General features: G+C 38.0%; 1 protein-coding gene across 1 annotated transcript in view; it reads right to left on the minus strand.

Annotated features, from left to right (window-relative positions):
- Window positions 1–23,190, minus strand: part of HORMAD2 (HORMA domain containing 2) — a 94,425-nt gene extending 71,235 nt beyond the window's left edge. The window contains exons 1-6 of the mRNA XM_044241082.1: window positions 23,148–23,190; window positions 14,930–15,017; window positions 7,885–8,026; window positions 5,290–5,353; window positions 4,664–4,700; window positions 667–687 (exon numbers count right to left, since the gene is read on the minus strand). Of these exons, the coding sequence (XP_044097017.1) occupies window positions 667–687; window positions 4,664–4,700; window positions 5,290–5,353; window positions 7,885–8,026; window positions 14,930–14,980 (315 nt within the window). The 5' untranslated portion in view covers window positions 14,981–15,017; window positions 23,148–23,190. The remainder of the gene's footprint in view (window positions 1–666; window positions 688–4,663; window positions 4,701–5,289; window positions 5,354–7,884; window positions 8,027–14,929; window positions 15,018–23,147) is intronic.
- Between the last annotated feature and the right edge of the window lie 1,266 nt (window positions 23,191–24,456).

Raw genomic sequence — 24,456 nt, forward strand, 5'->3', positions numbered from 1 at the left:
ATGGCTTAAAAATATTTAAATAAATCAAATATCTAAGACTCTCCATGTTATCTTCTCATTTTCTTTCTATTCTTAACTATTCATAGCATGTTATATTCAGAAGCACACAAAATTTCAAGAAAGCTACAAAACCACAAAAACAAAAAACTCCCAAGTGTGTAAAGTGATTAAAAAAAAATGAAATCCTGATAACCAATATGTGAAGCAGGTAGTATATACTATATACTTTCCCATGTACTGTAATATACCTAAGAAATACATAATTTGTGATCTTTCATTGAAACTTCTGGTAGATTCTAGGGCCGGCTGGGTGGCTCAGTCATTAAGCGTCTGCCTTCAGCTCAAGTTGTGGTCCCAGGGTCTGGGGATCAAGCCCTGGGACCACAATTCCCATTTGGCTCCCTGCTTGGCGGGAACCTGCTTCGACCTCTCCCACTTCCCCTGCTTGTGTTCCCTCTCTTGCTGTGTCTCTCTGTCTTTGTCAAATAAATAAAATAAATAAAATCTTTTCTAAAAACTTCTGGCAGATTCTATTTTTTTTTTTATTCTAAAATGTCATAGGGCAGATAAATTCAGGGAGAAGTGGAGATAGTACTGTTTTAATGTTTTACTTGACAAAAAACAATATAGTAGAGACATGGATTTGGTCTTTAAGTGTGTACTTACTGTAAGTACTGCCATGTGTAGCTTCAAGAGAAAAGAAAACTACTGTCATTACATACTTGTACCGATATTATTATTATTTTTAATAAAGCCTAATTAAAATATGACTTCAGAGAGGTTCCTAAGATTTGGGTAGAAGACCTAAAAAAGGGATATTCATTCATTCATTCATTCAAGTAAGTATAAATTTCCATACATAGGGTTCTGCTGGAGAGGAGGGATGCAAAAAATTAAAAAAAAAAAAGATAACTATCTATACTCTCTAAAAGTTATATTTTAGTTTGGGAGGCAAAAGATATACCAAATAACTCATTTTTACTAAATATTAAATATGCCACAGTATCTCAAAAAATATTTTTTGAAACTAATCTACTAAAGTAAAAATTTTTAAAGTCTGATAGGTCTATAAAACCCTTGCCCTACCTACATAGATATTACTATAAACAGATTTCCTCTGCTTGAAAGAGTAAGCCAATATAGAGAGATATAATCTAGCCTCTGATCAAAATTAAAAAACTGGAATATAAATTAGAAAATTTCTGGACCAGGGGAGCCTGAATGGCTCAGTTGTTAGAGTATGTGACTCTTAATCTCAGGGTCGTGAGTTCAAGCCCCCATGCTGGTCACAGAGCCTAGTTTAAAAAAAATATTTTTTTAAAGAAAATTTCCCAACCATAATTTCATATCAAATTATTCACCTATTAAAAAAAAATTATTCACCTATTTCACCCAAAGGACTAAAACTTTAGTGACACTGTGTGGCTGTTTTGGTTACTGCATACAATATAATTTTGAGACTACCTACTGAAACTCTATATTAATTATTTGATTAATAGCTCATTCATTCACTCATTCAAAAATAGACATGGCCCCTGATCTCAGGGAACATGCAGACCAGGAGGAAAGAAAACATTAAACAAAAAAGCAAACAGATAGGGACATCATTATAACTGTATTAATTGCTATGACAAAGCAGACAGGGTGCTTGAGAACATTAAACAAAAGGACAATCTAGGCTGAGGTGGGGGCGGTATATGCCAGGGAAGACCCCTCAGATCATACAGGTTCTCTATGATGGACTCTCAACTTTATTTAAAAGCTGTGCGAGATTTTCCGGCAAGTGATTGGAATAATTAGACTCAGATTTCTAAAAGAATGTAGTATGGATAGTGAGTTGTAATGGCAGGGGATTGAAAATGGGAATAGGGAGACAGATTAGGAGGTTAGGTACAATATAGTCTCTTCTTTATAATAATTATCTAAAAATATATACATACTTACTTTAAAGAATTTGAACATAGTATCAACTACAAAGGAAACAGGGTAAAATCACCCAAAATTTCACAACCAGAAATAATCATCTTCAACAGAGGACTATCTTTCAAGATCTTGATACTCAAACTTGACTCAACTCAAACTATTTTTAACACATTAATTATTTCCTAGTAGGAAATTTAAGATACTAACAACTGAAAAACAAATGTAAATACCATTAACAGCCTAAGTCATCCATCTAATTTATTGTCTTTTAATCTCCCCAAACAGTAAATTTAATTGATTCAGTCATACAGGTAATCATTTAAGTAAAACTAATCCATCGAACTAGCTAGATAATCTTTCCTCATCACACTGTTCTTTTAGTACAGGTAACATTGTAGTTATTTAAGAAGTGATGCTATTAGATTGTGACCTCCTTGAGTGGAGGAATCACATCTTTCTTTCATTCTTATTTCACCTACTATTTAGGTAAATGTATGGCACAGATTAAATAGATAAGAAAGGAAGGGAGAAAGGGAGGGAATTAAGGAAGGACAGAAGTAGGGAAAGAACAAGAGAAGATAGAAAGAGGGGAAGGAAGGAAGGTGAGATAGAGGGAAGGGAGAAGAAGGAAGGAGGGAGGGAGAAAAAAAGAGTTAACACATACATAGCACTTATTAGGCACCAGGCATTGTTCTAAATATTTTAGATCAGTGATTCTCAAAGTATGGTCCCTAGACCAACAGTCTCAACATCACCTGCAATTTATCTGAAATGCAAATTCTCACATCAAAAATTCTGGGGTGGAGCCTGACAATGTTTTTTAACAAGTTCTTCAGGTGATTCCAGTGCAAGCATACATTTGAAAACCAGTGTTTAGATTAGTTCATTATCTCAAACAACCCTAAGAAGTTCTGTTATTATCCCCATTTTGTATGTAAAGAAACTAAGGTACTTCTCCAAGATCACACAGGTGTTAAGTGCAGAACTGGTATTCCCTTCAGACTGATTCCAAAACTTGTGCTCTTAACTATATTGCACTGCCTCTCAATGATGGATGTTCAAGAAATGTTGCTAAATGAATAGATGAAGGAGAATGAATGAGTAGTGTTCAGCATGCTGGTGATGGCTGTCTCCATTTAAACCTATCCAAGTACTAAGGGCCTTTAGAGTTCAAAAGCCATTTTCTCCCAAAGATTTCCCTCATGCTCCTCACTAGATACAACCTCTCCTTTTCCATATTTCTATTGCACACAAGCAGTATCTTCCCTTTAGTATGCATTAATTTCTAATGAGGATTATGGATACTTACACTCATGATAGAGTTATTGTCAAAATTCCTATTTCTACACAAAAATATCAAGCTGATGTGAAAAAAGTCAATTTTATAGCCCAATATGGAACAGGTACAAGCCAATCAGAAAGACTGCCAGCTTAGCCTTGGCACTGGGTTCCTGGAAGCTCCCCCTGGGCCAGACATTAACCGTTTAGTTGCTAGATTATAGAAAGGTCTGGAGAGATCCCAAAAGAGACAATGGTGAAGTGAGGGGGAGAAAATAAGGGTCACTCAGGGTCTCAGCAAAACAGCTATTTACCACCTGATACAGAGTATTTCAATATTTTAACAACAGGCACAGCTGGGCCAGTGTATAATAGCTGATCATCACCCAAGCATATGAAGTATCATTTCTCTTCTGCCATGGTCTAGAAGATCTTTGTGTGCACAATCCCATATCTGTTTTATTTTATATCCCTTAGTCCCCCAGGTCAGTGTTGAATAAATCATAAAAAATAACTGTTCATTGAAAAAGGAAATGAATGAGTTCAACTAAATAATCCAATATAAGCCTTATTCATCTCAAAATTACTTAAGGGAATGAGAATTGAGAAGGAGTTAAAAGAAGATATAGATGGGGAAAGGAGGGGAAGCAGTGGTAGAAGTTTCATTTATATATATCTTGTCTCTTCAACTAGAACTAGAGCCTCTAATTTTTATACCCTTCATAGCAGTCTTGGGCAGCAAGAAAGATCTGATACACTTAAAAATTCAACCTGCATTTTTAAAAATTCAAGGTACAGGGGCACGTGGGTGGCTCAGTGGGTTAAGCCTCCGCCTTCGGCTCAGGTCATAACAGGGTCCTGGGATCGAGCCCTGCATCGGGCTCTCTGCTCAGCGGGGAGCCTGCTCCCCCCACCAACTCTACTTGCCTCTCTGCCTACTTGTGATCTCTTGTCTGTCAAATAAATAAATAAAATCTTTAAAGAAATTTTTAAAGAAATAAAAATTCAAGGTACAATACTAGCTATTTGAGGGAACAAGTTATATAAATGCACAAAACACAGTTAACAAAATAACTATCATAGAATAAAAACTAATTATTCAAGTCTGTTTTTTCCTTTCATATCTGTGAATTGAATCACAACTATTTTGAACATGTTCAATGTGCTAAATGCGAGATTCTTGTCTCCCCTGTCCCACATCCTTTGGATCTCTTCCAGTGACTTCAGAGGAAATTCTGTGGTCAAAAGATATGAGTATGTAAAAGAGAAAAATGAAGGTTTCCTTTCTAATTGATGAAAATAAGACATCAATAGGACAACAAAGACATTAAAAGAAACTTTCGTAAATGCAAATGTAGGCACTAGTGCACTGTTAATACACAACAACAAAACAAAAACTAAATTTTTTTAAGGTATAAAAGATAAGTCTCTAATACTGGTGTAAACTTAAAAACATTCTTACGTATCTCTTTTCCAAAGCATCAAAACAACCTTGGATCCTGTCAAGAAATAAATGTTTCATATCAATTTGGACAAGATGCAAAAGTCAAAAAAATTCCAAGAATAGAACTGATTTATAATTTTTGTTTTTAAGTACATTAAATTAGTAATCATTTTATCTTTCCCACTTGAACATTTTTTTAAAACTCCCAATGCCATTTAATATATCGATAGATCTTTATAAGTAACAGGCAAGAAATTTAAAGGTAGAGAACCACATCTTATTTTTCTTTTTGCCTCCCATAATGTTTAAGATACTGCCATGCATACGATGAGTAATCAAATTTTGATTGATATTTTTCTCTTTAAAAAATTTTTGTTATTGAAGTTGACATATAGTATAATATTTGTTTCAGGAATACAATATTTTTCTTTCTTTATACAAGTCCATTTTTTTCAAAAACAAAACTAAATGAGTATCTTAAAATTATATTGAATAGTTGTTGTAAATTTCTAGGAAACTGTGAAAAATAAAAAGAAAGGAAGGAAGGGTTTTAAGGAAAAATCTTACCAAATAAAATCTTATGGGTAATTTCAACCATGATAAAAATAATGTTGTTCAACTTTTGTGGGCTACCAATTACTTACCACTTGATAATATGCAGTGACCCAGGACATTTTTTATCTTCTCGAAGGATTTTTAAGCTGAGGTCTACAAAAAGCAGAAAGAAATACAGTCTATTTTGCTCTACTAAAAGATAACAGTACTAAAATCGTCCATGCTAAAAAAGGGTATTTCCTTTAACTATTTTATTTATATAACTTAGTTTTATAGCTTATAAAAACATTTTGAATCTCTAAATATCTACTTTTAAAATAAGTCCTATGTTGAAAACCAGCTTAGTTCCAATTCTGATTATAGTCTAGTAGTCGCCCCTTGTACAATGCAGCACAATTTGTGTCACTTCTTCGCTTCTGTTGAATTCCAAGTAATCATAAGGGACTACAGAGACCATCTCCAATTTAAAACATGTACCTCAATCTCAAGTCAGTTCTCTCATATTTGTCTCCCCTAAATGAAAATAAAGATGAAAATTTTTCCCATGGGATTATTCTCCAATATTAATTTCCATCTGAAATTCAACTACTTTACTATAGGTAGAGAAGAATAGGAAAATTATATTAAAAGTTTTGACTACATCAGTCCAAAATCAATCCCTGATTCATTTATGACTTTGCATGTCACTTCACCTTTTCTTACTGTTTTCCTAAAATTGATGCTCCCTCTAACTCTATTGAGGTACATGAAAATTACTCCATGCTGGTATTGGTATAATACTTAGAGATTACTAGAAGAGAGTAATATAGGAATACTGAGCATTTTTATGATGTATGTTACTTTAAGAACTGAGAGGGAGACATACAACTTCTACGAAAACTACCACAAAAAATAAAGCTCTAAATAATAACAATATTTCAACTCTGTTGAAAGGAAGGAAGGAACGCAGGAAGGAAGGAGGGAAGGAAGAAGGAAAGAGCAAGGGAGCCTAAAATGGAGTCACTTGCCTCCAACGAGGAGAAGCAAACCAAAACGTTAATTGCAGGAATGTAACCTTTAACCAGTCAGTCTGGAATTTCCTGATGAATACTTGTGAAGTAATCTGCATGGTAGACCCCTACCCTTCCCTCTGCAAGGAAGGTGACCTTGCCTGACATAAACCTTTCTCTCACTAGTGACTTCCTTGTCCTGCCCTATTTCTGCCTATAACAGTCTAACAGTCTAACAATTTGTACTGCTCCTCAGAGCTCCGTTCTATTTGCTAGATTGGATGCTACACTTTTTGTGAATCACTGAATAGAACCAATTAGATCCTCAAATGTACTTGGTTGAATTTTGTTTTTTAACATCCATCCCCCATGTCTAGGGTAGTGATTGGCACACAATAAGCCCTTAATTAATTACCCCAAACGTGTCTTTTTCCACTTTTTCCCAATTCTGTTCCAAACAAGGAGAAACGCAACCATATTTACTATTACAGATTTATATTCTATAGACCAAAAGAAGACATGACACAAATGAAATTGTCATGATTGCAAATGTCATGTTCTTGTACACATGCACACATGCACTTCATTGATGCTAGCTAGTAGAGAGGACGAAATGTTAAGAAAATACAATTGGAATGAGGCCAAGGTATATCATTAAATACAGATGTGAGGAATTTAAAGTAAAGTTAGATCTTGAAAAGTGAGATCTTACAAGGAAACTTATAGCTCTCTTCATTTATTATCCCAAATGACAGTTCCCATTTTAGTGACAAAACAGCAAGATTTTCTGAATTGTTATCACAATCCAGCTCTTTAAGCTAATAATACGATTCTAAAAAATTGAAGAGTCCTAGGTACATTTTTATCTTTCAATCCAAGACAAGGAAAGGAGCCAGAAAGTGCTTGTAATATAAGGAAATGAGATCATCAGTTTAAGATGCAGAAACAAAAGGGAGTAAAGTAGAAGACCTGGCAATTGAGAAAAGAAAAGTGCTGATTAGAATAGCAATTTTCTATCAATGCTAATCAACAAATGGGTTTGGCATAAATATGCTGTTCTTCCAGCATAATTTATATGTGTTAACAGAAAGAAGAGTTTTCCACCTGACTCCATCAAATTGCCTCAATGCCAAAGTAAACCTCAAAGAACAAACTCAATTGAGGCACAAAATAGCACAGATCTATAGCACCCAAATAGATTTTGATCCAGCTGTTGCTTTTATAGGTATGGTTTAAAATTACTGGGCTTGTCTATACAGATTTTTCTTCTCAGTCTGTCATTTGGTATCTAGCCAGGAACTAATGATTCTTATAAGTAAAACCACTAAACATACTGAAATTAAAATGGAAAATGAATTAGCAAATTGATCTTTTTTTTAAAAAAAAAAGATTTTATTTATTTATTTGATAGAGAGAGATCACAAGTAGATGGAGAGGCAGGCAGAGAGAGAGAGAGATGGAAGCAGGCTCCCTGCCGAGCAGAGAGCCCGACACGGGACTCGATCCCAGGACCCTGAGATCATGACCTGAGCTGAAGGCAGCAGCTCAACCCACTGAGCCACCCAGGCACCCAGCAAATTGATCTTGATGAACAATCCCATGAACTGGAATTAGCACACCGTGAGAACTGAAAGGTTTACTCCTGCCAAGTAGAGGAAAAGGCTACAACAGGCAAGGTAAATAGTTAAACTTTACCATCCAAATGGCGTTCTCCGTAAGAGCTCTCCGGAAACAGGCCTCTTAGATATGTTATACATGAGATAGAAGTAGCAAAAAGTTTCTTCACCATTATCAATGACTCATGCTCATTAGTGATTTGGGATGGAAAAACGGTTTCCTGGGGGGAAAAAGATGAAAAAGATTAGTTATTCTTTAATATATTCAGCCATCATGCCATTACCACAGATAATGATGAGAAGATTTTTTAAGACTTCAAATCTGATACCTTTATAGGTAATCAAAAGGAAACAGGGCTTTGAAAATGGCATTCAATTTGATCTCCACAGACAAGGCAGAGCAGAAAGGCAGGGACAGTTACCCAAATAATTCAAGACTAGTATAATTTATTTCATAATGATCCATGGGTTTGAAGCAAAATTGGAGTTTTACTAAGATTACATAATCTCCTTCCCTTTCACACATTCCTCAGACTGCAATGCAATCTGCCTTTTGTAACCTGCATTTTATACTATTCTCTCCAAAGTCATCAAGTATATCCTATCATTGACCTCTCCTGTCCTTTATACTAACTTCTCTGCAGTTTGACACTTTTGCCCACATTTTCCCTCTTCTCTTTCAGCTGCCATAACACTGTTTTCTTTTGATTTTTACCCATCCCTCCACATCTATCTCAATCTCTTTATTTTTCCCAGTTTTTCTGACATTTAAACATTTAAATTCTGTCTTCGGTCCTTTTCTCTTTGCATAGTTCTCACTTCTTGGGTATTGTCATCTAGTCTCACTGCTTCGGCTATAGCCTATACAGGCTGTTCTGAGCCCCACTTCTGTGTTTCTGTTCTGTGAACCCCTACACATAGACCATTTTGTAGACCCCTCAAACTCAGTTAATCTCTATCATCTTGATCCCAAATTTCATTGTCAGAGTGAAGAATCAGCCTCCATGCCAATCATTCAGGCTAGAAGAAGAGTTGTCTTTGGTTTCCCTTTTTATTTCAAACCCCATTTCTTTTTTTTTTTCTCTTTCTTTCTTTCTTTTTTTTCCCCATTTATTTATTTTCAGAAAAACAGTATTCATTATTTTTTCACCACACCCAGTGCTCCATGCAAGCTGTGCCCTCTATAATACCCACCACCTGGTACCCCAACCTCCCCCCCCACCGCCACTTCAAACCCCTCAGATTGTTTTTCAGAGTCCATAGTCTCTCATGGTTCACCTCCCCTTCCAATTTACCCAAAAGCACATACCCTCCCCAATGTCCATAACCCTACCCCCCTTCTCTCAAACCCCCTCCCCCCAGCAACCCACAGTTTGTTTCATGAGATTAAGAGTCACTTATGGTCAAACCCCATTTCTAATCACTAAACCCTATAATTCTCTCTAAAGGAGTTCTCAAATGTATTTTCTCCTTTCCCTTCTCACTCTCACTGCCTTGACTCAGAGCATACTCACTTTCCCCCTTTATTACTGCGGCAGACCCTGATCTTCCTGCCAACAGTTCCTTTCATTCACTTTGTCCTTCATATTGCCATCATTATTAACTTTAAAGAATACAAAATTATTATGACATGACTAGTATGCATGTAGGATAGAGTTCAAGTACCTTAGTGTGGCACTGAGAACTATCAAAGCCTTATCCTTGCCTAACTCTCCTGTCTCATCTGCCACCCCCATCCCTCTGCCCCTATTCCCTATCACCTCCTGTGTCCCTTACCCTAGTTGTATGTAACTACTATTCATTTACTATTCTACCACCATGTATCTCCATACTTTTGTGCTTTGCTTAAGCTAGAGTTCAACAGAATATTAAGGTTCTATAAAACGTCAGCCTTTCACAAAATGTATCAATATTAACAGTAGTTTCCTTCTAAATTTTATATGTGTGTGTATGATATATTGAAAAATATATACAGTTATTCTTTTTTTTTGAGATTTTATTTATTTATTTGACAGAGAGATCACAAGTAGACAGAGAGGCAGGCAGAAAGAGAGGGGGAAGCAGGCTCCCCGCTGAGCAGAGAGCCCAATGCAGGGCTTGATCCCAGGCCCTGGGATCATGACCTGAGCCTAAGGCAGAGGCTTAACCCACTGAGCCACCCACCCATATACAGTTATTCTTAAATGACTGGATAGTCTGCCCTAAGGAATGGTGTGCTACATTAGGAATGTCGTAAGACAGTGACAGATGAATGAATTTTACTCCAGTGTATAAGAATTATCTAGGGGCAGTGGGGTGGCACAGACAGGTGAGGGTCCAACTCTTGGTTTTGGCTCAGGTTGTGGTCTCGGGGTTGTGGAATCAAGCCCCACATCGGGCTCCCCAAGAATCCCCTTGGGATTTTCTCTCCTTCTCCCTCTGCCCCTCATCACTCTGCTCTCTCTCTAAAATGAATATAAAAATCTTTTTAAAAAACTGTCTACTAAATAAAATAGAGTATTTGTTGATAGTTTGTTTTTTATCTCGAGTTATCATTTCAACTTGTTTGTCATAATCTAGTATTGACTACATACATGTATAAAAATAAAAAATTTGATCATTTTTGTCACAATTACTTAGTCTGAGACTGCTTTTCACTCTCTTATTTAATCCAAGCACAAAATATGTCTCATGAACTTCAGCTGGTATTGTGTCAATACATTTTAATTTTAAAGTATTTTCCAAATATCGATGACTTAGATTATATTAAATTTTTGTTCAAAAAGGCAACTTGTATGGGAGAAGATATTCTCAATACATACATCTGCAAAGGACTCATATCTAGGATATATGGAGAACTCCTCTAAAATTCACTAAGAAAAAGACAACCAAAAAGAAAAGTAGGGACAAAAGACTTGAATAGACACTTCACAAAACAGGATATCCAAATAGCCAATAAATAGTGCTCAAATGGGACACCAGTGTGGTTCAGCTGATTAAGCATCTGACTCCTGATTTCAGCTCAGGTCCTGAGCTCAGGGTTGTGAGATTGAGCCCCATGTTGGGCTCTGTGCTGGGTATAGAGTCTGCTTGGGATTCTTTCTCTCCCTCTCTCAGTCCCTCCCCTGACCTAAATAAAGTAGTGCTCAAACGCCACCAGAATGTGCGCATTAAAACCACAATGAAATAATACTATGCACTTAACACAGAGGCTAAAATTTTTAAAAAGTCAGAAAATACCAAATGTTGATAAAGATGTGAGTCAGTCAAACTTTTAAACACTGGTTATAGGAGCATAATAAGTGAGCACAACCTCTTTGGAAAATTTGCTCAATGGTATCCACTAAAGCTAAATACTCGTAGGTATATACCTGACAGATATGCATACATCTCCCCACCAAAAGAACAGTCATAACACTATTATTTATAATGGACCCAAAATGGAAATTACTAATGTCCATCAACAAAAGAATGGATAAACAATAGTATTCCCACAATGGAATACTATAGAGAAATGAGAATCATCTATAACTATACTTAACAATACTGATGATTTTCATACATAAAAGAAACCAGATACAAGTGACTACTATTGACTTCATTTGTATAAGATAAGAAAGTAGATGAAAACTACTATTTCTATGCTGTCAGAAGTCAGGATGGTTAAGTCTCTGATTATCTTAATCAAATTCAGAGCTCTTTTTACTATATTAAACAGTTTCAGCTGTTGAAGTTTTAATAATTCTGTTACTTAGAGGCAGGTACAACCCAAAAATATGCCTTTGATGAATAGGAACACCCAAAAGTTTTTCTTTCTTTTTTTAAAAAATATTTAAGTAGTCTCCATACCCAGTGTTGGGCTTGAACTCATTACCCCAAGAGCAAGAGTCACATGTTCCTCTAGCTGAGACAGTCATGTACCCCCCCAAAACTTTTTTTTCTTAAGATTCATTTATTTGGGGGGTGTACACAGAGAGAATTTCAAGCAGACCCGACACAGGGCTCAATCTCACAATCCTGAGATCATGACCTGAGCTGAAACTGAGTCAGATGCTTAACCAACTAAACCCCCCAGGCAACCCCCCAAAAAAACCTTCTATACGCCAAAGACATTCTAGTCTTTGCAAGATTTTGCTCTATAAGCTTTGTTCTTCTTTGGTATACCATATAGTGGCAATGAATGATCAAACTATATTATGTTCAGGTATTAAAAATACATAATAAAATTATTACTCTTGCAGTATGGAAGGAACTTTGGAGACAAATCAGTATGGATCTTAAAAGCCAGGTTAAGGAATTTATGCTTTATTCTGCAATCAGTAGAAAGTCAGTGGATTTGATCAGGAGAGTGAGTAAAATAATTATTTTAGTAATTAATATTAAGCTATAAGTAGAAGTAGGAAAAACTGAAGCTGAAGGACATCAGGTGTGTATGTGGTGTGCATATGTGTATGTGTGCATTTAAAATTTTACAGAAAATAGTTTTTGTATTCACAGATTCTGAGAAATTATGGTTCCTTTGAGTAATTGAGAAATAGCTGGCATGGCATGCATATATAGTAACTTACTGAAAACTTGCCAAAACTTAGAGGCAATACTTGAGTAATAACCATTTGTAGAATTAAATAACCTGAAAGTATAAAGACACTTATTTTTAATATAGGATCTAAAAAGCCATTTGTAGTAATGAAGATCAACAGCTGAAAAAGCCCTCTAGAGTTCTATTATTTCTCAATACTCCAGAGATTCTTTTTTCTTAGCTCAATGATCTAATGCTTTAAGGGTCATCATCGATGTTTTTATAAATGTCTAATACATGAGGGGCACCTGGGTGGCTCAGTGGGTCAAAGTCTCTGCCTTTGGCTCAGGTCATGATCCCAGGGTACTGGGATTGAGCCTGGCATCTGGGCTCTCTGCTCAGGGGGAAGCCTGCTTCCCACCATACCCTCTGCTTGCCTCTCTGCCTACTCGTAATCTCTGTCAAATAAATAAATAAAATCTTTAAAAAAAAAGTCTAATACATGAAAATACTATGACTTGATAATAGAAAACACTATTATAAATTATTATTATTTTTTAAATTTTTATTTATTTATTTGACAGAGAGAGAGATCACAAGTAGGCAGAGAGGCAGGCAGGGACAGAGGAGGAAGCAGGCTCCCTGCTGAGCAGAGAGCCCTATGCGGGGCTTGATCCCAGGACCCTGAGATCATGACCTGAGCCGAAGGCAGAGGCTTTAACCCACTGAGCCACCCAAGCGCCCCTATTATAAATTATTTTAACAAGTTAGTGAGCTAATGACATAAGTGATGTTTGGCTGCTTAGCTGTCCAGTTACACCACCTAAGACAAGTTAACTTTACTTCTTTGCACTTCAGTTTCCTCCTTAATGTGAGGTTTAATTGAAATAATAATATAAAGCCCTTGGCATAGTGCCCAGTACAGGGTAAGTGCTGAATAAATGTTAGCTTCTATAATTGTTATTCTTGTTTTAAATATTAAATAGCAAAATCATACAGTCACTTAAAATTTCCTGGGAAAATTAGTTCATACAACCCAAACTACAAAGATCTGTTTACATCAAAAACTCAATTTGTTGGTAGGGTTATGGACATTGGGGAGGGCATGTGCTTTTGGGTAAATTGGAAGGGGAGGTGAACCATGAGAGACTATGGACTCTGAAAAACAATCTGAGGGGTTTGAAGTGGCGGGGGGGTGGGAGGTTGGGGTACCAGGTGGTGGGTATTATAGAGGGCACGGCTTGCATGGAGCACTGGGTGTGGTGAAAAAATAATGAATACTCTTTTTCTGAAAATAAATAAATTGGGAAAAAAAACTCAATTTGTTAATTTACAGTGAGAAAAATAACTGCCAAACTGATTGCAATTCATATACCCAGCTCAGCATCTCCCCCTAGAAAGGAAGCCACTTAGGAAACTAAATGAGATCAGGAATCCAGTGAGTATACTGAATTTGAGTCAGAAAAATGACAGCTTTCTCTCTGCCCTAATTCTCCTTCTACCTTAATCTTGTCCCTTTTTTGCTACAGCTTAATATTCCTAAAACAATTGTTTTATTCACTTTACTGATCAAACCCACTGACTGTCTACTGATTGAAGAATAAAGCATAAATTCCTTAGCTTGGCTTTTAAGATCCATATTAATTTGTACCCAAAGTTCCCATTCAACTTTATTTCCTACTTCTGTCTAACATGAGGTCTCTCAACTCCAATAAGGATGGATTCTTCATTATTTTCTAAAATATGCCATGTTCATTTTTCATTTTGAGCCAAGGCACATTGGTAGGTTTTCCTCATAGAATTTTCTTCTCTCTCCTCTACTCAAATCCTTTACATTATTCAAAGTCCACCTTCAGTCACATTTCCTTGATGAGTAATTCACAAATTATTTAAGTCTATACAAAATCTCTAAATTCCTATTACTTGTATTGCTTTACTCTTTTTCACATATAAGTAATACATATACTGCTTTGTAAATTGGCTTAACTCCTCTAAATCATAATTCCCCTGTCAGATTCTAAACTTCTAGAAGATAAAGACTTTTTTATTCTCTCAGAGAATAACACCATATTATATATATAGACACACACACACACACGTAAATACATATATTATATAATATTGAGCTCTCAATTAATAAATGCATGATTCATTACTGAATGTCTTGGGGTAAGTTAAACCCGCCCTTGTGAACCCAGAAAGGTTCCTTGGCTTTGGCATGTTACCCCAAGGTCCCAGCCTCCAAGTTCCTCTCTATATTCTCTCCTCAGTTCTTATAATTATATCATAGTACCTATCAGAAATTTCCTAACTGCTTCAGAGTAAATGTCTAACAAAAAAAAAAATTCTCTTTAAACATCTTTTTTGTTTCTGACTTCTTTCACTTTAGAAAATCTAAACATATAAACATGAAATAAGCACCCAGTTACTTTGTAGAAATGTATCCTAATTTCTTGAACATTCTCAGCCCATTACACAGTTAAAATGTAGACATACTCTGACAAAATATTATGTGCCAATTAACTGATAAAACTGCTGTTTTTAAAAAAACACCAAAGATTAAAGTCATGATTCAGAACTAAATTACTAAATAGCCATTGATTTTCTTTTAATTCTTAGTAATTACCTTAGATGCTTTGTGAATTTTGATAGAGTGAGAGAGCTGAGCAGTGGCCATTGTAATAATGTATCAGGATTCTTTTGATAGGTCAAACCTGTGGGGGGCGAAAAGAAAAATTAGAGACTTTGCCTAACATAATGCTTTTTGTGACTTTTCCAAAGAAGACCTACATATAATTAGCATTTGACTGTATTCTTTGGAAAATTAGTTTAATGAACATTTTTATCTCTCCTACCCATTTTCTATGAACTTAGCATAAGGGCTCTGGATTAGTTTTTTCAACCACCCAGTGAGAATTTAGGTTGATTTGCCTGTTCCCACATACATTTGGAGAAGAAAAAGTAAATTGTAAATCACCTACAGATTTAACAATGTACTTTACTCATCATTGTTATTCTCTTAGAGTCCAGCTGTGCTCTGTATGTAGCAGAGGCTCAAAAACATTTCTTGAATTAACTTTACGGGTTATTGGTTTTCAAAGGTAACTCAAATGTTAAGATTTACACTTCACACCATTAGGGTGGCTATTCCCCAAAAATGGAAAATAATAATGTTGGTGAGGATGTAGAGAAATTGGAACCCTTCTGCGCTGGTGGGAATCATACAGCTGCCTTAAAAAACAGTATGGCAGTTCCTCAGAAAGTTAAACAGAATTACCATATTAATCAGCAATTCCACTTCCAGGGATAAACCAAAAGAACTGAAAGCAGGGATTCAAACAGATACTTGTACACCAATGTTCACAGCAGTATTATTTAAAATATCTAATAGGTGGAAACAACCCAAATGAGGGTATGTGCTTTGGGGTAAATTGGAAGAGGAGATGAACCATGAGAGACTATGGACTCTGAAAAACAATCTGAGGGGTTTGAAGTGGTGGGGGGGTGGGAGGTTGGGGTACCAGGTGGTGGGTATTATAGAGGGCACAGCTTGCATGGAGCACTGGGTGTGGTGAAAAAATAATGAATACTGTTTTTCTGAAAATAAATAAATTGAAAAAAAATAAAATATCTAATAGGTGGAAACAACCCAAATGTCATCAACAGTTAAATGTTTTTTTTAAAATATGGTATGTACAATGATATATAAAAGCCTTAAAAAGGAACAACATTCTGATGCACGCTATAACATGGATAAAACTTGAAAACATTATGCTAAATGAAATGAGCCAGACACAGACAAATACTGCATGATTTCACTTATATGAGGTAGAAGTACCCAAAGTAGTCAACTTCATAGAGACAGAAAGAATAGAGGTTACAAAGAGCTGGAGGGTGGAAGGAATTGGATGTTTAAAAGGCACAGAGTTTCTGTTCAGGATGACAAAAATTTTCTAGGAATGGATAGTGGTAATGGTTGCATAACACCATGAATGCACTCAGTACCACTGAATCATATACTTGAGAATGGGTGAGGTAGTGAATTTTAAGTGCATTTTAACACAATAAAAATATTAATGTTAAAAATACATCTAATTTTGGGGGACCTGGCTGGCGCAGTTGGTGGAGCATGTGACTCTTGATCTTGGGGTCATGGGTTCAAGCCCCACATTAGGGGTAGAGTTTAGTAAAAAAAATAAATAAATAGGGGCACCTGGGTGGCTCAGTTGTTAAGTGTCTGGCTTCAGCTCATGTCATGATTCCAGGGGCCCTGCATCAAGCTCCCTGCATTGCAGGAAGCCTGCTTCTCCCTCTGCCATTCCCCCTGCTTGTGTTCCCTCTCTCACTGTGTCTCTCTCCATCAAATAAATAAAATCTTAAACAAAAATAAAGATAAACAAACAGAACAAAGTTCTATTTTAAGTTATAAAAAAAATCCATCCAGTTCACTTTTATTGCTTCACTACCATTAAAAAAAGCAGCAGCAAATTTGCCTTTTTCTTTTCAAAGACCTTAATTTAATTTATACTGTGGCTTCTTTTCAAGATTTTATGTAGTTCTGACCAATATATTTGTAAAATAACCCATCTAAAGTAATTCCGTTCTGGATCTCGCAGGATAGCCTGTGACCTTTTTGGTGTATAGATTCTGGATGATTTTGCAAATAAAAGAAGGCAGAATTATTTGAGGATGCTGCCACAAGATGGTGATAGAGATTATTAACAAGTACTACTTAATTTCTCTCAATTTCTTCAGAGCAACACTAGGGGACACTCTTTTACAATATCTTACAGGACACTGAAAACCACTCAATAGTCCTTCAGTCCTTAAAAATTCCAAGGTATCTTTTGTTGACTTCAGAATATGACCTTCATTTCTATGTATAACCTTCAAATCTAACTCAACACAGAAACTTTCCCTTGCAACTTCAAGTAATAAAATGAGTAAAATAAGTAACTACAATAGTTTAAGCTCTAGTTCTGGCCCATTAAACCATATAAATGCCCCCTACTGAGGTAGTTATTAGCCTTAGAGACAATAAATAATAATAATAAGATTTTTTAAATAGATTCCTACATTGATTTTTTTTTTTTTTAAGTAGTCTCCATGCCCAGTGTGGAGCTCAATGCAGGGCTTGAACTTAAAACTCTGAGATCAAGACCTGAGCTGAGCTAACAAGTCAGACTCTTAACCAACTGAGCCACTTAGGGGCCCCACTACATTGATTTTTTTTTTTTTAATTTCTCTATGGGGGTATCTGGCTAGCTCGGTCAGTAGAGCATACAGTTCTTGATCTTGGGGTTGTGAGTTCAAGTCCCATATTGGGTATATTGATTATTCAAATAAATAAACTTAAAATTTTTTTTCTCTGGTCATAAAACATTCTGGTTTCATTTTTAGAGAATCAAGCCCTGGGGTGCCTGGGTGCAAAGTCGTTTGAGTGTCTGCCTTCTGCTCAAGTCATGATCCCAGGATCCTGGGATCGAGCCCTCAGCCAGGGCCAGGCTCTCTGCTCAGCAGAGAGTCTGCTTCTCACTTTCCTTCTGTGCTCTTCCCTCTCTATCAAATAAATAAAATCTTTAAAAAAGAGAGAGAGAATCAAGCCCTGAAAAAAGCATCATTCAAATAGAACATAATGCATTATTATGTCTATACTAGAATGTACAGATAATCTGGATTAAACATTGAAAACTCCAAGGCAATCAGGGCACTTGCTTTTTGTTGTTGTTGTTGTTGTTGTTGTTTGTTTTAAAGATTTTATTTATTTATTTGACACAGAGAGAGAGATCACAAGTAGACAGAGAGGCAGGCAGAGAGAGAGGGGAAAGCAGGCTCCCTGCTGAACAGAGAGCCTGATGTGGAGCTCAATCCCAGGATCCTGAGTCAATCCCAGGACCCTGAGACCATGACCTGAGCAGAAGGCAGAGGCTTAACCCTCTAAGCCACCCAGGCCCCCCATGGCACTTGCTTTTGAGAAAGAATTCAAATCTAGTCCCTATTAGCATTTGGTAAATACCTAAGAAATTAATATTCATAAAATGAGTAAAGTTAAAGTTTATATACATATATGTGTGTATGAAGAGAGAAATAACCAGTAGTATAATATAGTAGAAAGAGGCTTTGGGGTTAACGAACGTAAGCCCATATTCTGCTCAACTACCGAGTAGCTCTGTGACTTAGTTAAGTCACCCAATCATTCTGGACCTCAGTTTCCTTTTTGCAAAATAGAGACAATAAATCCAACTTCTCAGGGCTCGTACAGTGTTTATGAGGGCATGTATTCATCTGGAGAGCATACATAGCCTAATGGTTAAGTACATACACTCTTCTGGAGCCACACTGCCTACAGCCAAATTTCAGTCTGCAATTAACTTGCCATTTCATCTTGGGCAAATTGTGTGCCCCAGTGTCCCCATCTGTAAAATAAGGATGGTCCTTGTACCTGCTTCATTGGACTGTTGTGAGGACTTACTTAGTCTTAGACTTATGGGGCACTTGGAACACTGTCTGACAAATATTTTCATTATAAGTAACAAAGCATATTTATTTTTTAAAATCTTAGTATTTGAACTCCTAGTTTTCTACTGGCCTTCTAGTTGTTCCTTCTCATTCTCTACTTCACACTTTTTCCCCTGCACGTTTTTGAGTGTTCGGTGTTCAGGGCTCTGTACTAGGAGCTCCTTTTTTTTTTTTCCCTTCATCTTCCTACTTCTAAACATGCCCTCCCTGGATGAACAAAAACATTTTCATTGTTTCAATTATTATATCCATTCTAATGATTTTTTTTTTCATTCTAATGATTCTTAAATGTCAGAAGCCCAGGTCTTTCTGGGGAGTTCGAGATCTGTACCTCTATGAGACAGTTCCACTTTGATGTTCCCAACATATCTAAATGTCAATTCTTTTCTCCCAAAACCTATTCCTGTTCCCTAGCTCAATGTTTCCTGCAAATAACATCATCAAATACCTAATTTCTCAAGCCTAAAAACTATGACTCAACCTTGACTTTGCCTCACTTACACATCTAGTCTTCTTAATATTTATCAAATGTGTCCTTTCCTCACTTTACACAAGTTGTTGTTATCTCTGCTTTAGATGAGATTAGACTCATCTTTTGCTACCAGTCTGCTGGTCACTGATTCTGCCCTTCTCCAGTCTGTCCTTTGTATTGCAGCCAGAGTTTTCTTTTTAAATTGCAAACTTGATTATGTAACTCTATAGCCTGAAATTCTTCAACGGCTTCCCACTGCCCTCAGGATAAAATTCAAACTCCTTAAAGTGGCTTCAAGATCTGGCTCATCATGCCTCCCTAGGCACATCTCTAACCATTTTCCCTTACACTTTAATGCATCAGTTATTCTTATCAACATTCGTTACCCTAAACCATATTCTCTCCAGCTTTCAGGTTTTTGCAATAATCCTTCCACCCAAAACCTTCTCCTTCATTCTCAATTCCTACTTATCTCCTAGATATGGAGTATAGTGTTCTCAAGGAACTATTTCCTTACTCACCACCACCACCAAGTTGGGTTATGTGCCCATTGTAACATATACACTATCATGGTTGCATTTATACATCCATCCCACCCTGCCTGTGAGCTAACATGAGGGTAAAGTTATGTCTGTCTAGGTCATTCTTTATTTTTTAGGTTTTTTTTAAAAGGTACAATTTAGTGAGTTTTAGTATATTCATAGTTTTGCAACCATCACTACTAATTCCAAAAGATTTTTCTTATCCCAAAAAGAAGCCCCACGCCCATTACCAATCACTTCCTACTCCCCCTCTCCTGGCCCCTTGCAACCACTGATCTACATTTCATCTCTATGGATTTGCCTATTCTGAACATTTCATATAAATGGAATCATGTAATGTATGACCTTTTATGTCTGGCTCAGCTCATTCTTGAATCCTCAGCACCATCACAGTATTGGAACAAAATAGATGCTCAATAAATATTTGCTGGATCAATAGAGAGTTAATACAAGAACAAGGAAGTATTAAGTATCTAGAAAAGAATTACAAATTATTAGAGATAGAAGGAGCTTTAAATGTCATCTAATACAAACATCTAATTTTCTAGATGAGGAAATCAAGGTCCAGAGAAGTCAACTGACTTACTCAGGGTCAAAAACTTAGTGGTAGAACTGAGAATAAAATTCAAGAAACTTTGACTCACAACTTAGGGGTTTTCTATAATGACTTCCTAAAATGAAATTCCTTTTTTGTTTCATTCCATTTAAAATGATGCACTACCAGTGTCTTCCTAGTTGTGGAGCTTGCTTGCTTATTTCTAAACACAGTAGTGTCTTTTTCTGTTGTTCTAGAATGAGCTTGCTTTAGAAAAGCAAAACATAACTAAATAATTTTTTTTAACTAGCCAGGCTCTTTTCAACCTCTAATTATTCTGTTGCTACTGTTGTTTTCTCTTTGAGCAGGTGTTTTGTGGAAGTTTCCTATTCAAGTACAAACTCTTATTTAGTTTTGAAAGCTCACAAGCTGACAGCCCCAGGAGGTATGACACTACAGATCATGTACTCTCAGAGAATAACTCTGATGTTTTTTTATCACCTTTTTCTAACTCATTATCTAAAAGCTTAGGAGAGATTTCATATTTATGGATTTTAAGAGCAGAACTCTAACTTTCAACTGTCTTTCACTTATATATATTTGTTTGCATATTTGACCCACAAACATCTGAAACTTCACAGGGCATCAATAATCATTCACTTTAATACTTGATATGTCCACTCTGTGACAAGAATTATGATTTGGAGAAGGAGGTAAGATTTCTGTGCTTTCTCAGATAAAGACTCATGCTAGATTTACCTCTTGACCTACATCTCAACTGCCCTATTTATAATGGTGATACAATTGCTTACTCTTTTACCCTTGTACATGTGAATCCAAGATTCAGAAAAAGATCAACCAGCTATTGTTCAGCATATTAAAGCCTAAGCCATTCCCTACCCCCTGCCTTTGGCCATTCTGAGTGAAGCAAAAACAGTTTTATTATGTTTGCACAAAGACAGGAATAGTTGATTTTCTAATGCTCCTCACACATCTTCCCCAATCTTCCAACACCACCTTTTTTTTTTTTTTAAGATTTTATTTATTTATTTGACAGATCTCAAGTAGGCAGAGAGGCAGGCAGGGAGAGAGGAGGAAGCAGGTTCTCTGCGGAGCAGAGAGCCCGATGCGGGGCTTGATCCCAGTCATGACACGAGCTGAAGGCAGAGGCCCAACCCACTGAGCCACCCAGGCACCCCATCCAACACCACTTTTTTAACAAGAAAATCTCCCTTTTATCAAATGAACAATATCTAATTGCTGGATTCTAAAATGCAACCTTTCTTGCCTGATACAAAGGACAGCTTTACACAAAGAAAGTACATTTTGACATAAATGGGCTCAGTGTCATAGACTTGGAAGGGAAAGGAGAAATAGATAATCCAATCCCTTCATTTTAGAGAAAAGGAAAGTCAATTTAGTGGAGGAAGGATAGTCTTTTCAACAAATAGTACTGGAACAACAGTACATCCATAGGCCAAAACAAAACAAAACACCCAAAAACCAAAACAAACTCTCAACCTAATTCTCACACTATATACCAATATTAATTCAAAATGGGTCATGGATTTAAATGTAAAATATAAAACTATAAAGAAGAGGAGAGTGAAGTCCAACAAAAGAAATTGGTTTGTCAGAGGTCACCCAGTTACTCAGAGGCTTCACAGAGTTTGCTTCTGTAAGTTATTATTCACCATTTTAACAAATCCCATTTGGCTCTAATTCCCCCTTTCCACACTCACTCAGAGAAAATGGTTTCCACTATATTAACTGGATATTTGTTCATGCTCTTTTGGTTTTTTAATATCTTCTTCGGGCTACTTCAATTATTCAGTAATTCAACATTTACTGGGTGACTACAATGTGCCAGGCACCATGTAGGATTGCAAAGATGTAAAATACTGCTCACATATCAAGAGATTGATCATCCAGTTGGGGAGAAATTAGACTCAGCCTAATTAAATAAAAAACTCCTGTAGGGGCAAGAACAGTGCTTTATCTCTGTTTTCACCAGCCAAGTGCACCGTGTACTGCACACCCCGTCCCACACGCTGCACATTTGAACACAGGTCGGTGATTGGCTGATCTTGCATTTCAAGACATTTTCTCCCCCTGTACTGTTTGGGGAACTAAAGTCCACGGAGATTAAATGGCACGTCCTGGAAAAGGTAGCAAAGGAGCCGAGGCCATTCCATGGGGACCTATCCCCAGCTCTGTCACCTCTTGGTTCTGCGCCAGGCATTGATTTGGCAGAACAAATCCGTGGCTGGAGAAAACCTGACCTAGCCAAGATCACACCAAAGCTCCACTCCCGACCTCCAGCAATACACAGAGATCGTTGGCCTCACCCACTGCTTGGCCGCTATTTACCGCTGTTGCTTCCTCACCAAGACTCACTCCTTTCCACCCAAATCTGAATACAACATTTACCTTGATAGCGGGAATGCGGGTGTTCCCACTACTATTCTCTCCGCTCTTCCCCCCATCTCCCCCCACCCACCCTGTTAAATGTGAAATTTTTCAAAGTCGAGAGCTGAGGGCGGGAATTGAAGGAGCGGGTGGGGTGCTATCTAGAAGCTTCCCTTTGTCTTTTTCCTCAGCCCCCACCTTCCCGTTTCTCCTCAGAGTACTTCGGGCTTCAGCGAAATACTTTCACATCAAACTTAAAGTCGCAAGGAGCAGGAAAAGGAAAGAAAAAAAATTAACCTAAGCCTAGAAACTGACGACGCTCAAGCGCCCTCTTTCTCCGGAGCCCTAGCGTCTGGACAGCTCTCACCTCAGCTCGTCGACGCCTCTCTCAGAAGGGTGGCTACTCAACGGCCTTTTCCAGCCCAAACCCTCTCGGGCTCATGAATAGTCAACGAGGTCTTTTTGGGCGGGACGAGACGCTTACTCATGAATAATTCATGACATCTCCGCTGCCAGCCTCCTGGGCGGTCCGCCCCGTTTGGCTTCATGAATATGCAAAAAGGGGCGAGCGGCCGCTAACGGACCCCTCATGGGCCCGGCCCCCTCAGCGTCAGTGTCCTTCGCGCCCGGCTTCCTTCGCCCGGGTTTCCCGGCCGCATGCCCTCGGGTCGCCGGCGCAGCGGCTCTGCTGCCGTCTTTCTCGCCCTTCCGAGGGCTGGCCCCGCGCTCCCGGGCCTGAGGGACCCGCGCGGGGCTCGTGACGCCACCCACAGACCCTGGCGAGGCCTTCCGCTCCCGGCCGCTCTGCCTGGGCAAACCGGTACGTCGAGGACAGCTTGGGAAGACGCCTGACCGCCCAGGTGAGGCGGTGGCGGGGAGGCCCTTGCGGGCCTAGAGGGGCCTACGGTCGACGCGGGCGGGGCCAGGTGAGAGAGCCTGGAACTGGGACCCGGACCGGGGCGAGGGGGTGGGGCAGAGAGGTCTGAGGCCAGCGCAGGGCGGCGTCGGGGAAGAAGCGCCTAGAGCCTTGGGGGAACGGGTGTTAATGCGGAAGCCGGCAGCGGCAGCTAGAGGTCTTGGGGCAGAGGTTTTAATCCTTGAGGCATCTCCACTTCTTCCGTAGCATGGACCCCAGTTTGCATTATCTTGAACATCGATTTTAATTACGCAAATGAAACCTGACTTTGTTCTCCCCTTCCACTGCGCCTAATCCAGCCCCTTCCGCGCAGGGGTGACCCCCGTGAGCAGTTGGGTGGTGGGTCTCTTCAAATCGTTTCCCGCGCATTCGGGGACATAGTCACTACCTTGTGTACCTTTTCAGAGGTTCGCGGAGTCCCTTGAACCTCTGCGGTGGGATTTCTTAGAGAGTGGCTGAAGCATGGGCCCACTTGAAACCTGTTTTTACTTTGTTTCTGCAGTAAAGGAAAAAAGACCCAAGTTGGTAAAAACATGAGTTAATAACAGAATGATGAAAACCATAACTTGGGCTGTAATGGTTCTTTAGTTCAGGTTTTCTCAACCTCCGGAGTGGTACTCTCCCTGCCACATTGTGACAACCCAGAATGTCTCCAGATGCAGTCAGGTATCCCCTGAGGGGCAAAATCGCCCTTGGTTGAGAATGACTGCTTTAAATCCTAAACTTTCCAGAAGTAATTGCTGTTTAAGCTCCAGCCTGG

The sequence above is a fragment of the Neovison vison genome, chromosome 3 (genome assembly GCF_020171115.1).
Source record: "Neovison vison isolate M4711 chromosome 3, ASM_NN_V1, whole genome shotgun sequence".
In the NCBI taxonomy this organism is placed as follows: domain Eukaryota; kingdom Metazoa; phylum Chordata; class Mammalia; order Carnivora; family Mustelidae; genus Neogale; species Neogale vison.